This window comes from Falco peregrinus, chromosome 6 (genome assembly GCF_023634155.1).
Source record: "Falco peregrinus isolate bFalPer1 chromosome 6, bFalPer1.pri, whole genome shotgun sequence".
In the NCBI taxonomy this organism is placed as follows: domain Eukaryota; kingdom Metazoa; phylum Chordata; class Aves; order Falconiformes; family Falconidae; genus Falco; species Falco peregrinus.
In genome coordinates, this window is record NC_073726.1 from 56,202,752 (window position 1) to 56,216,857 (window position 14,106).

Here is a 14,106-nt window from a genome sequence, read left to right on the forward strand (position 1 = left end):
ATTATATTTCCAGTATCTTGAGTTTGGGAATTTTCTAAAACTGGTGATTTAGCCAAAAATAATGGGGTTCATTGCTGAATATGTGGACGTCTACAGTACAGTCATTTTCACTGGAGCAAGAAGCCTTAGGGGTATATAGTCAGTGGAAAGAGGTGTGATTCATCCCACCTGAAAGATATCTAAAATAGGTCAGAAGAGTGGCACCATGTAAGTGTCCATTTCTTTCCAGTGAAATAATTTTTCTTAGGTTGTATTTAATTTCACTGGCAACAACTATAGAATACTGTTTTTTTCCCATGATATTAGGGCATTTGGCTTAAAATGTGCATAGCTTTCATCTTCCCATGATCATGACCTCTAGTTTGGCCAGGACTTCTGCCCTTCACCCAGAAAATGGCTTAGTTAATCAATAGCTTACTTCCATCTGTCTTTCTCCCACTGTTTCCAAGGTCAGGTCTGGTCGGAAAGGCTTCACTCCTTTGCCACTCTCCACTCTGTAAAGTTTCTCTAACACAGTAAAAAGATGGAAGGTTTAAACAAAAAAAAACCAAAACAAAACAAAACAAAAAAAACAACCATAAGAAGGATGCTGCTTGCAGATAGCATCCTATGATGCTACAAGTTACTGTACAAACAGAAGCCTTGAAGACAGTTCTCTCATTTTGATACAAATTTCAACTTTGGAGCTTTTCTAAATATCACAATGTCTAATTGTGATATTTAATAATGTCTAAATATCTAAATGTCACAAGATCAAAACAAGCTGGCTTGAATGCCCCTGAAAGCAAAATGAATAGGAATGTACATGAGTATTTATTGATCATGGTAGACACAGTTATAGCATCTTCCCAAATGAATGTTAGGCATTATTAGTGTGCCTCTCAGCATGAGGTATATAGCTATAGTAAAGAACAATGTGAAAAGCCCATTGTGACTTCATCAAAAGTGTGGAGACATACAATTTTTATCACAGCAGTTCATCCTGCAGATGTTCAGCTTCCTTAAAACTAGGCTATTAATGTATATTGTTTAAAAACACTGCATTTGTTAACTCATTTTGTCCTCTTATTCATGAAACCCATTCTTTGAAAGTTATTTGGAATCTGAACAGATCAGAATGCAGGCTGCATTTGCACAAATCAATTTAAGCACAGTAAGTGAAAGCTAAAGCAAAAATATCTTTGTCCTTCTCCTCCAGACCTCAAGAGTTCCAGAGGGAGTTAAATAAGACAAGCAATTTTTTACCTTTGAGGGAGAGAAACTGAAAGAGATCTGTGAACAAGGATGAAATACATTTATTAATAATGTCTGATTATGTTTGGGACACAATTTTACTGAAGGAAGCATATAATGAGATGAGGAGGGTTTGTAATTGTGATGGTATGTGCAAGTCTAGAGCAGCTAGGGATGCCTAAGCATGCCAAGTGTTCATGATCACCTTAAAAAGACGCAGCAGCTTCCAGCTTTGTGGTACAGAAATTACAGACTAGAGAAAGAGCAGACTTGAGTCCCCCACATGCTACGGAGTGTAGAGACTCCTAAGAAGACTTCTGTGGGCTAAGAGACAGAAGAATCTGTGTAAGTCTCATGTATACAAGAGGTATGTGTTGGATTTCCACACTGTGCATACACCTGATAGCGGAAGTAACAGCAACTGTTAGCAACACTGCAATTAGCCAGTGGCATAAAGCAGTGAAACAAGGAGGCAGCTTGAACTGAGCATTGGTACATGACAAGATTTCACAATATGAGCAGCAAATGAGGTGTTTCTGCAGAAGAGTGGAGCAACCAGCTGGCCTAACAGCTGTCTTGCAAAAAAGTCAGTGAAGAGAACTATGACCTAGTTACTTCTATACATTAGAAATCCAGTTCTGTATGCCCATTGCCTTTGTGGGACTTCTTTTCTCTCATTAGTAGCAACATTATTTTATGTTAAGTTGATTATACATATTTGCAGGCTGAGCAAATTGTCTCACTGAGTACCTGGAAGCTGAGTTTAATTTTCCTAAGTTGGTGGATGGAGGCTAAGTACAGGGGTTTTTAAGCAACTCTTTTAAAATCTGAACACAGTCCTTGCTACTGCCAGTGAAGTCCTGGCGAAGCGGTTATATCAGTTGTCCTGAAATAACAATGTCATGTCTTATAAATTGCAGAGATTAAATTCTGATAGCCTAGCCATTGAAAGACTTTCTGCAGGAGACTTAAAAAACAAATTAATCTAACATGCAAAAGGGACATTTCTTTGCCCTTTACCATTGACTCTAATTTGGTATCCCTTTCCCTTTTTTTATGTTAGATATTTGTAAATGGTCATCCCGAGTTTGAGCTACTCTCTTCCTAAATTAGATGATGCCACAAAAAAAATTCAAAAGTGTTTGCATGAGTATGGTCCACCATTTTGCTGCCTCATCTTGGCTAATGAATGAATCCAGACATTTAAATGAGGAACCACTTCAGCGATATATAATAACACTCATTCCTTTCTGTTACATGACATTTGATGAACTGCTGAAACTAGGCTGAACGCATTTACTCAAATTGCCTATTCAAAAATCATACCAGAATCCATTAGATCAGCAATATATATCTTAGGCATCTACTAATGCTTTTAAGGAAAAAGCTCTGGGGAGAAACCCACCCTCCTCACTGAATGGAAAACTTGAAATTTCAGCTGAAGTTCACAAAGCAGATTTTTGTTCAAGTTACACTGCATCCAGACTTACCAAACAGGCTTCAGGCTCAGTAAGTTTATTGCTGTCTTACTAAACGTGCTGATATATGTGACCATCTCCAACAACAGCACCTAGAGGTGCTAAAAGGTGCTAAAAAGTTTTTCAGTTGGATGGATTAACCTAATGCTATTTGAAAGGGACAGTCTTTCTAAAATGACAAAATGCAGTGTTAAGAAACAGGTCAATGTTGAAACAAGGAACCAGATCGTGACTGTGACAGCCAGGGTCAAAAAGCAGTGAGGATGCCACCACACCTCAGAAGAGCCCAGAAACACTGTCTGAGGCTAACTTAATAACCATTAACATAACACAGAAAGACTGCAACTGCTCAGCGCAGTTAAAAAAGTGTAGCTTGCTATGGATTTGTTTTGCAAGTCAAAATGGGCAAGGAAAAGCATTTTTCATTCCCTTATCTATTTTTGTGATATTTTTTAAATCCTTGCATTCATGAGGATTGTGCCTGCCTCTTCCCAAGAAAAAGGAAAGACTTATTTTCTCTACCTTATCTTAAGCATGGAGTCCAAAGAATTTGCTTGAAGGGGAAGAAGCACATCTAATATGTTTTAGGTTTATATTTATATTAAGGAGTTTGAGATGTGAAATACTGTGTTTCCTCAAATATGAACATAAATTTGAGATAATGTAGGATGATGAACTTGCCCCAGAAGTTGTTCTCAAATATAACTCAGGAAAAGAGCTATTAGGCTGTCCAGCTGCTGCTCTAGATGTTTTAACAAATGTGAGGCAGATCTATCAGAATGATTCAGAGGTAAAGGCAATGTCTAGACTTGTTGTTGGTAACTGTCACTAGAAAAATCCCAAACCCACACATGCTTTTATGTCAGTTCTAATATATAGTAATGCCTGCATTCTGGGAACTGGGATTACCTGGGCAGTTAGTCATTCACGAACAATGTCACAAAATGCACAAAATGGAGTTTAATGGGTGCACTACAGAGGAGATGCTTTTTTCTGACAGAAGTTAAATGACTAAAGTTAATTTTGACAGGCTTGAATAAAGTCTAATTGCCAGTTCTAAAATGCCAACTGTTCTTGTGTCATGCTGCTTTTTTGTTATTTTTGTTGACATTGCTGATTTACAATGCCTAATATGAGCGACTTATTACATGTGCACAACTCATAATAGAAAAAATTTTGTGGCCTTTGAATGTTACAGTGAGTCTGGACAGCATTGTATAATGTTAACTTCTGTAATGATGTAACCGAGGTGAGGAGGGAGGAGAAAAGACAAGAAAACTCAGTGCAAACTTTATTTGCAGAAAAAATAAGGACACTAACTGAGATCCTTCAAACAAGCTCTTCATTCATCACACAGTGAAAGAAGCAGCAGTTCAAGCAGCTATCAGAGACAATGCCTTTCACAAAATGTGGAGAATGGGCCAGTTACAGCTACACCAACCTGGAAGGCTGCAATGGAGGAGAAATCTGTGGATTTACCTTTGTTGTCCCAGCAGTGTCCAGTGTAGAAGGTCTCCCTGCGTAGGATGATTTCTTGAGCAATGATCCCATAGCTGTACACATCACCCTTCTGAGATACATCAGCATGACGGAGATGCTCGGGAGCTGTCCACAGGTCTGAAGATCCAGAGAGCAATAGGGGACAAAATAAAGGGGAAAGGGAGAGAAGTAATTCAAAAAGGGTGAGCCTTCTCAGAGCATCCATTGCTATAGTGGTATCTCCTTTTACTCTTTCCATATCAAACCCAGAGCCCAATGGTACTGTTTATTTCCTACTTTAATGTTTCTCTTGAGAAGCTGACATCAATACAGGTTAGATAAACCCTGATGTGGTAGTTTTCAACTGTCTGGGATTTGCTGACCCTACTATTTTCCACCTCCAGAAAAGTTATGGTTGTCAGCACTGAACTTGCTTTATTTAACTACCTTTCATGGGCTTAATAGCCTATGCATTTGTAGAAGACCAAGGAATGCCAGTGCTATTAAAGAAAAAAACAAAAAAAGCTGAGCTAGATGCATGGAGTTTGTTATACAAGATGTCAGATGAGAGGACTGTAATATTTCCCAGCAGCCTTGATACCATGAATCTACTGAAATAATTCTCAAGTGCTTTTGAGCCTGACATAATATTACCTGCTCATAAGGACTTACTTTCTACATAAATTATTAATCTGCATTTCTAGTGCACCATTGTGCCTCAAAACCAGAATGATACGACAGTTTGTTATGACATGCTGGTGATGTGTCATAACAGTGACCTGAACACAGTGACCCTGAAGACGGTGTTATGATATCAGGCTGCAATATCCAGCCACAATGCATCTGTAGATCTCTTGTGAAACAGTGAGTTTTCTTCAAGGAAAGAATTCTAGTAGCCAGAAATTTTGAGGCCACTTACAAGCAATCAAAGAAGAGAAATACATTACAATGTAATAATAATAATATAAACTTAATTATGAAATTTGTAAAATGAAGAATGAATAGAGCATTTACATTCAGTGCTCTTTTCTTACTCTTTTTTTTTATGTTCTAATAGCTACTCTTGAGCATGTTTGTATCTGAATGTAAAAATTTTCTCTCAACCCAATTGCAATGACAGTTTCTTCTCAGGTCATATGCTGCAGTTACGGCACAGTGCTGTGTTTATTATACCCCAAGCTCTACTACACAGATTCAGATGGGCTCATCTTTTCACTCAAGATCAAGTAAGAAGGAAAAGATGAGTAGGAGTGCTCTATTTTACAAAAATGTCCTATGAATATGACATCTCATAGAAAATGTAAATAAAAGCTGTTAAATTATTCCAGTCTAATTTAACACATATTCCTAAATTCCTACATAAGGAATGAAAAACATTAAGGTTATCTTTGCATATCATTACAAATTTTTTAAGGATGAGCAGAGTCACAAGAGTTAATATTTAAATTAAATCACAGAGCATTGTGGTAACATGTGCATCTGATCAATGACAAGATTGTGGTACTTAACTCCTTTTTTCCTTCACACAAGTTCAGCATTACTGCTGAAGAGAGCTGTTTATATGAAGGCCTTGGATGCTGAAAATGTTTCTTGCATCTCAGCCACATGAAATCTGTTTCTAAACTATAAGATGAAAATTCACCTTTCCTTTCCTCCTCATCTACACTGCCTAATTTCTTTCTCTACCTGCTAAAAAATCTTTTTGTTATTTAAGACAGGGGTTTCATATATCGTTTGTATGATGGCTGCTACAAGAAACAAAATCATATTGTATGTTTTGTACTGTGTACAAGATGTAACTAGGCCCTACTAGACTATGAATGTAAGAAAATCCCATTTGGTTGTAAACCATGAAGGGGAGCCCAGTTGGGTACTGTTTTTACCTTTCCTTGGAGGCAGAATTGAATTACAGCCAAAATCAGTGATCTTCACTACCATGCGATTGTCTACTACACAGTTTGTGGATTTGAGTCGACCATGGACTTCAGTTCTGCTTGAGTGCAGGTAGGACATCCCCTGTGGTTGATAATAAAAGAGGAAGAAAGCAAGACTATGTGTGAGACACGCAGCTGTTCTTAGACTCAACAAGAATGTAAAATATTAGTGGAATATCTGTCCAAATAATTAAATGGTCTTCATCAGCAATGTATATCCATAAATCACAATTCCCCATCATGGAGGGAAACAAATATTGTTTTGCAGAGCAGACTTTCCAAGACGACAGTAACAGTCAATGTTAAGAAATGAGGAGATGGATCATTAGAAGGATCATGTCATGGAAGACCATCCTTCCTGTTAGTTAACGTAAAGCCTGAAATAGCATCTTGGGTTTTTATGAGATTAGAACACAATTAAGCAATTAGGAAAAATAATTTCCTTCCACAGAAAATTTGATTTCACTTACAATAAACACGCTTTTGATAAATATAGTACAGATTTGTTGGAATGTCACGCTAAAAAAAAGTGCTTCTAACTGCTTTTTCATCCAATGGCCACCATAGGTGTAAGGGGAATTGCTCTTTATGTCTGTCTCATCTTTGAAGATTACCATACACCAGAGATTGGTTCAGAAACATTGCAGCAGACCCTCTTCTGCAAAGCAGAGGACTAAAAAGGAGTCAATGCAGAGTGTGTTAGGTGATGCACTAGGGCTTATGTAAGGCAGGGGATCAGAACAGACAATCATAAAGATCTCTTCTGACTTGACTAATTATAGTTCTCCCTGTGCTAGTCAATACATATCAGCTATCCATGAGCTAAACTCAGAAGTGGGCACCATGAGGACTGGCCAATGCAGTTTCAGCTATTATTTCCTAAGCTGAATTCAGACTCTTGAGTCACTACACACACAGGTATACAAAGGTGTGTAGTCTGCCCCTTTTTACTCATCACCTCTGAATTTATCTCATTTGTCTAAAACACTTGAATACGGTGCAATACATGAGAAGGGGGCAGCACTGAGGCACAGCAGCAAAAGAACATTAGTAAGTGGGCGTAAACTGGAGAAGGGAGTAGGTATGCTAATTTGCACCCTCTTGCTATTATTTATTGTTTCATCTCTCTCTTCTAAACTACTTTAAGTTGACACCTACTTATAGCCTATTGCTGGTTGTTTTTCTTCCCATAGTTGTCTTTCCCTGTAGCTCAGTATATGAAGCACAATCTATATTCTGTGGAAGCCAGAACAGGTATGTCATATCTGTTTAGTTTCTTCTCTGAATGGTCTTCCACTTAGACTCCTACATGTATAGCTCATCCTCTTGTAAGACAACTGGTAGACAGACTTGAATACACTGTATGACAGGCTGGGTTTTCTCCAAATAACTGCATATCTGTAATTGGGAATGGATCAGCAAATGCTACAAGAGATCACTAAGACATGAGCTGAGGTTTTGGCACAGTAGATATATGTCTGAGACACGAGCAGTCTGCAAGAGATGCAATCCCTGGAGAATGTTGCTGGACTGGTTACCCTGGACCTATCTAGACCATGCCAAAATTTGCTGAGATTGTGCATGCTATATCCAAGGAACACATTTCTTGATTAAGCATTTTTTATCCTGCAGCCCTGATGACACTATCCAGGACGTTTTGCCTGCTTTATGTCCTATTTCCTCCAGCTGTGCCTTTTTCCAGATCCTGCTTTCATCAGCCAGGAAATATACCCATTGCTGCAGCAGAATTCCCAATCAGATTCAGTATCAAATGGCAGGCAAAGGTAATTTTGATTTGCTTATACCAGTGCTTTCTTGTTAACAGTTTCCGGAGGCAGAAGTTATACAGATGTACCTGATAAAATTAGTCTCTTTCCTTCCACCTACCTGAAAACACAGAACGTATTAAGAATCTGCCATGTGATTTTAAAAATTAATAATGACTTTCAGTGCAGTAGTCCTAAATCCTTGAAGCATTCCTCCATGCTGAAACTCTGAAGCTTTAGTTCTGAGAACTTTTTTACTGACACAATGCAAGAATATTACAATCCCTTGCACAATATCCTGCAGCAGCGCCTCATTTAATAAATAGCGTTGCAACGACAGTGTATGCACTAATAACTGTAAGGCTTCATTACTGCAATTCCTTCTTAGCAGAGCTTTCATCAGAGCTCTTTGGTCACATGTAGCCAAATCCATGTAGCTACAGGTGGTGCCATCAGACCTAGAGATAGCAAAGATAGAGAAAGAAAAAAAAAAAAAAAAAAAAAGAGAGAAAAAAAAAAAGAGGAAAAAAACCAAAGGAAAAAAAAGGGTAAATAGGGCAGATTTAGGGCTTCTTCCCCTTTGCTTTTGCCTTCCCCATCTCTTCTAGAGGACTAGGGGCTACTCGAGGAACAGCCACTGCTCAGCTAGCTGTACCAGGGGACAGAAAGGATCCAGCCTCTGTTCAGAAACACTGATGCAGCAACCAGATGAAGAGTACACAAAGTACAAGAACTATTTGGGCAACAGTAAAAACAGCATGTAGGGAAGTGGTGGTGTGGAGAGGAAGAAGTGTATCAAACAGAAGGCAAAGGAACTGCAGGAGCTGATAATAGGGATTTTAACAGCCTGAAGACCTGGGACTGGACTTTAAAAGGGCAGATACTAAGATGAGAGGAACTGGAGCTGAAGGGCTATGAAGTGACTTATGTAAAGCAAGAAGCCATTAGAGTAAAAATAGGGTGCCTGGAGGTTGGGAGACTTATTGTTTGGGAAAAGCGATACAAGAACTTCATGGAAATGTCTAGGTCCCAGAAGCTTCACCACAGTGTCAGATCAAGGAATAGGAGAGGCTGGCAGATCGTCCAAATAACAGTAAGTTTCCTGATATTCCTAGGTACGTACAAGTTTTCAGGAAGATTTTGTGAACTGTCTCTACTAATATGGCTAGTAATGGTCAGGAGCCATTCCACAGAACAGATGTGGTGTGCCACCCATCCTCAGACACCATGTCCCCATCACCAACAGTGCAGTGAATGACTAGTTGTTAAGTCCTGGTCTCAGTGCAGTCCCTGGGCATTTGGCCACTCCCTTCAGAGGGACCAGGATTTCTCTCTCCTTCTAATAAACAGAGCTGCTACTGGTCCTTATTTTCTAAGGAAATATCTGGAGGTGAATTGCCAAGGGTTAAAAAATACCCTGGTTTTTTTATATGCTATGAGGAGGAAGAGAAACTCCACTGATGCTATTTAAAATTAAACTTAATGCTGAATGTTAACTGAACTTGAAAATCATTAACAAGGTCAACAAACTGTGACAGTTTGGATTAAGAGGGCTTTAATAAAAAGCAAGATTTTCACTATGTTTAGAACAGACACAGTGGAGTCATTCATCACAGAGACCAAATCTGAACTGATGCATGTAGGGAAATGGGAGGACTGTCCCAGCTGCAGACTAGCAATAGGAAGAGGAGAGCAGCTGAGCACTAACAAAAAGGCAGAGCTAAATCTCTACATTACATGCAGAGATGTAATGAATTTTTATACCTGTGAATTATAAAGGCTCTTTAACTACCAGCTAAACATATACAAGTCTCTAATGTAGAATAAAATTTCCTTTACTGTGCATATTGATTCTTCCTACCACAAGGACCTAAAATGCAAACATCTGTTGAAAACTACTGAAAAACAGTCTTGGTTTCTTCCCTTTTAAACTGCCTGAAATTGATAGCTCTGGTGACTCTAGTGAGTGAGAAAATCAGGATGCAAAATAAACAGTTTGTGTAGAAAAAGTTGATCCCATCTCTGGATACAGATTACAATAATTCCATAACTTGAAAAAACAGTTTTCCTTTGTATGCCTTACCTGCAGCCACAGGACAGTGTGTTTTGCAGGTCTTGTGACTGCACAAGCCCTACTAATCAGAGCCACTGGTCAACAGACTGTAACTCTCTGATCTTTGGGTCACATTTCTTTGGGGCATACTTCATTTCTTTATTTATAAATAGCCCAAAGCCAGCTCTGGCCCCTATTTCCTCCTACAGTTTGACAACTGCTGGCTTCTCCTGCCTCATATACCTGTCCCCAGAGGAGGAAAGAGCGGAAGGGCATACAGCTTTAGCAAGGAAAGATCTTGAGAGCTGCCCTTCTCCAGAAGCTCAGTTTTACAAGACAGGACAGGTTGCTTAACATTACACTGTCAGCAGCCTGCTTACCTTGGCAATATCATACATGACAGAGATTTTAAATTCCCAGTCCATGAAGGTGCCATCAGGGTAGGAGATTTTATCATTTAAAACATCCTGTCAAGAGAAGAAAAGAACGGTTCTAACCTACATCAGGAAAAAAGTAGATAATGATACATGAGTACCTAAATCACACAGCCTTTCAACCAGCAACTGGAAGAGGTAGCCCTTCATTTTTTACAGGAAGTACATGCACTGAAGCAGGACTTGACTAAGAAAACAGGTAATATAAAATATGTTTTAGGTTTACACAGAGCTAGAGAAGTGGGGACTGCAGAAAAGAGGATTTTATGGTAAATTGAAAATTAAAGGTAAATTGTAAATTTGCTCTTAACACTGAGTCTTTAATAAAACAAAACAGCTGAGACAGAAATGAGCAAGGTGTGCAAGAGGAAGGGAAAGGAATTTCTGTGTTTTATGCTCACAGTCCATTTCCTATCAATTTACTTATGGCCTTATAAATTCCGACTAGACTGTTCCTTTATCTTGAAGTGCCATTCACTTGCAGTTATTCGAGCCACTATGATTTCCATTGCTAAAAGTAAACCTCCATGAGTATGCCTGTTTACAAGGGAAGTATATAGAGAGCTGTTATTTTGCTGCCTTGCTGTGAATTTGTTCCAGAAACCACCGCTACTGATGAGAGCCTTTGTATGAACTCAGAAGCAGAGACAACGTGTGTCTGCAGAAGAGTTGATGCCACCATTACTTCATGATTAGCACTGAAACAGCATCGATAGTAATAAACCATAAGTCTTTCCACAACTTTTGTGAGGCATCAATTTACCACTTCTTTTTATAAACAAAAATGAAGGATTGTAGTCCCTTACAACACAGGAATTGCCATATTCCAGCCTCAAAGTGTTTATCCCTTAATAATATCGAACATATTATTTTTTCTATCCTTTCACACTCTGGGGGCACTGTGGGATCCACAAGGATATCAGCAGAGACAACAGCTACAGCTTCAAAAATAAAATGTTATATCCCATATGCTCCCAATAGGGGACACGATACAAATACCGGCTGTTGCTGTTGCCTGGGCAGAGCTCTGCCTGTACTTTCCTTGCTTGCACCTCACCTCATCCTCTGGCTGCTGAGAACCATCAGATGGCAGCTGCAGCAGCACCTGGGGAAAGGCTGGAGACAACTGATCAAGGGAGAGGAAACTCAGAGCCAGAAAGTGCCACCACCATCAGTCCATAGCTGCTGCATGAGGGCCAGAAACACAGACATAGGGATATTTTTTTTTTTACTTTGAAATTTGATAATTTGGGGGTGGAAGGAGATCTGCAAAATTATTTACCCGCAGCGAACCTCTTTCACAGTATTCAATCACTCCAAAGATCATGGTGTCTATCTTCACGGTGCCATAGAACTTGGTCAGGTTGTAATAATCAATCTGTAGGAGCTAGAGCAGAAACATTGCATCTATTTTTAAAAGCAGTCATTGTCAGTACAGGAACACAGGTCAAGGATACTTGTGTGATATGGCTTTTTATCTCAGGCCCTGATAAAATGTGTGAGTTCCCTTTAGACCAGTGTGTACTAAGGCACTGACTGGGAAAGGGTTAAGGCCCAAGAACATGTAAGATGTCTTAAACGCCATACTTACCTTAACAAAAGAGGCTTGAGTGGTTGTGGGACTGTTGTGAGATAAGGAGGTGACTGAATAATCTCATTTTACAGAGATGGGCAGGACCATAAAGAAAGTTACAAAAGAACAGCAACAATAGAAGACCCCGGAGACCACTGAGAGACCACCAGGAGAGACGACTACACTTGGGGACCAGACACTTGCATATGTTAATGAGTTCCAGGAAATCTCATGTATATGTAAAACTTTATGGTATATAGCCTCTGAAAGTTTGCCAGATTGTCGGAGCACTTACGGTGTGCTCCATATACAGTGCTGCCCCAGCGCTGCAATAGAGAACGCCTCAGTAACAGCGCTGTTACTGTGTTTTGTTATATCGGACTCCTCACCCAGCCACACCTATCTTCCCACTTCTGCGAGCTTAGAAAGCAAGAGGGGTTGCATGCTACCGATCATTGTATCAAGTGAAGTACTTGAAGACATTTGTCATTGCAGAGCCTTCTGGATTAGGGAGATAAAAGTGGCTGCTGTTGGATACTGCAAGTTAATTCCAGAGCCCACTACAGTCTCAACTATTGCCTCTCTACTCAAACCTCCCAGTTGACCAGAACAGCCATTATGAGTGACAGGATGTCATGAATCAGTCAGTAAATGAGCAAGTAATAAAACTTTAATGATGCTGCGTAGTATTATGGACTTTGTCCATTTATATAGACAATTGTAGTTTACTTTGAGGTATTTTTAGAGCTTATTGAATTCACAGTATAGCTGTGTTGTGTAAAAAGGAAAGCTATTCATTCAAAAAGATGCAGCACTGCAGCCAAATTAATCTTTCACTTTGGAAGAGTCTATGCACAAGTCAGCAAAGAGTTACTTATATTTAAAGAACTGCACTTGGCATTCAATAATAACATTTAACTACAACATTCCACTCCTAATGAATTAGTATGATATGAGCAAAAAGAGCGCATTGCCTTCTAGCATCAGCTATCAAAATGTATTTAGCAAGGTCATATATGACAGAGCATGAGTTACTTCGTTCATCCTCAGCTTCACTGGCATACAGTTCAGACTCTAAACTGGTGATGAGATCATACACACAAAGAGAAAGTTCATCAGGCAATATCCTCAGAGGAACTCATTACCCATCCACCTCACAAACATGCACAAGCATATGGCTGTTGGAATTGACAGTAGAAAGCAGTGACTTCAGTCATAGGCTCCATCCCACCCTGCAGCATCCAGTTGCTATGTGTAAGTTACCTTGTTCAGTTCTACTTTTTGCTTCTCTGAGAAATTACCATCACTGTTTTTGAGATCCTTTAGGATCACCACCTGAAGAAAAAATACCAGTGTAAAAAAAAAAATAATCATAGGTTTAGTACAAGAGCAATTCATCCTTTTCCAAGAAATGTCCATACAAGAAACACTTCAGAAGCACCTGCCTACTGCTTTGCTGTTGGAATTTCAGTTAATCACCTAATAAGTAACAGAGTTATATTTCCTCAGAAAATGTACCAGGTAGATAGGAACTATTTAGAACTGTCAGTGATGCAGATTTTAACTCAACATTAATATACCTCGTTCAGGCAGTTAGCTATGCTGAATGTACAAGTATTGCCATGTAAATGGCCTGTCCTCCATCAATCTGTTAATCTCCACAGTACCAAAATGTATCGGATTTCTGGTTCCTGTTTCTGCTTCTGCAGTTTCTGGACTAGGCTAGGGTTCATGGAGTCTAACATTCTGTTTCCTGTCAGTAAGCAAAATGCAAAGCACCTGACAGGGAATAAATGGCTTATTCCTTCCATAAGATCAAGCTATTTTGCAAGGTTGGGGGGAAACGGAATTGCCTCTGCAGAGGAACAACCTCCTCCCAGAAAGAGCCCTCCTAAGCTGAGGAAGGGAGCGTGGGCACTGCAGTGAGGTTACCTTCTTGTCATATTTTCCTTGGCGCAGTCTCTGGGTGGTGTCACGTCTCTTATCTTCATCAATCTGAGAACAAAGAAGAATAATTAACTTGCAATTATCATCTACTCCTCACTCGGCCGGTCCACAGAGATAATATTATTGTCAGTGTGTGCCACACAGAGAAACATAAGCCTCTCTAGGGAGGGCCACTACATGCCACAGAAGTGTGGGACATCCCCGCCATT

The 14,106-nt window shown here is 39.4% G+C and overlaps 1 protein-coding gene across 1 annotated transcript in view; it reads right to left on the reverse strand.

Annotated features, from left to right (window-relative positions):
* Positions 1 to 14,106, reverse strand: part of GUCY2C (guanylate cyclase 2C) — a 48,286-nt gene that overhangs the window by 9,402 nt on the left and 24,778 nt on the right. The window contains exons 13-19 of the mRNA XM_013299127.3: positions 13,883 to 13,945; positions 13,214 to 13,285; positions 11,660 to 11,764; positions 10,324 to 10,410; positions 6,074 to 6,206; positions 4,191 to 4,328; positions 419 to 507 (exon numbers count right to left, since the gene is read on the reverse strand). Of these exons, the coding sequence (XP_013154581.2) occupies positions 419 to 507; positions 4,191 to 4,328; positions 6,074 to 6,206; positions 10,324 to 10,410; positions 11,660 to 11,764; positions 13,214 to 13,285; positions 13,883 to 13,945 (687 nt within the window). The remainder of the gene's footprint in view (positions 1 to 418; positions 508 to 4,190; positions 4,329 to 6,073; positions 6,207 to 10,323; positions 10,411 to 11,659; positions 11,765 to 13,213; positions 13,286 to 13,882; positions 13,946 to 14,106) is intronic.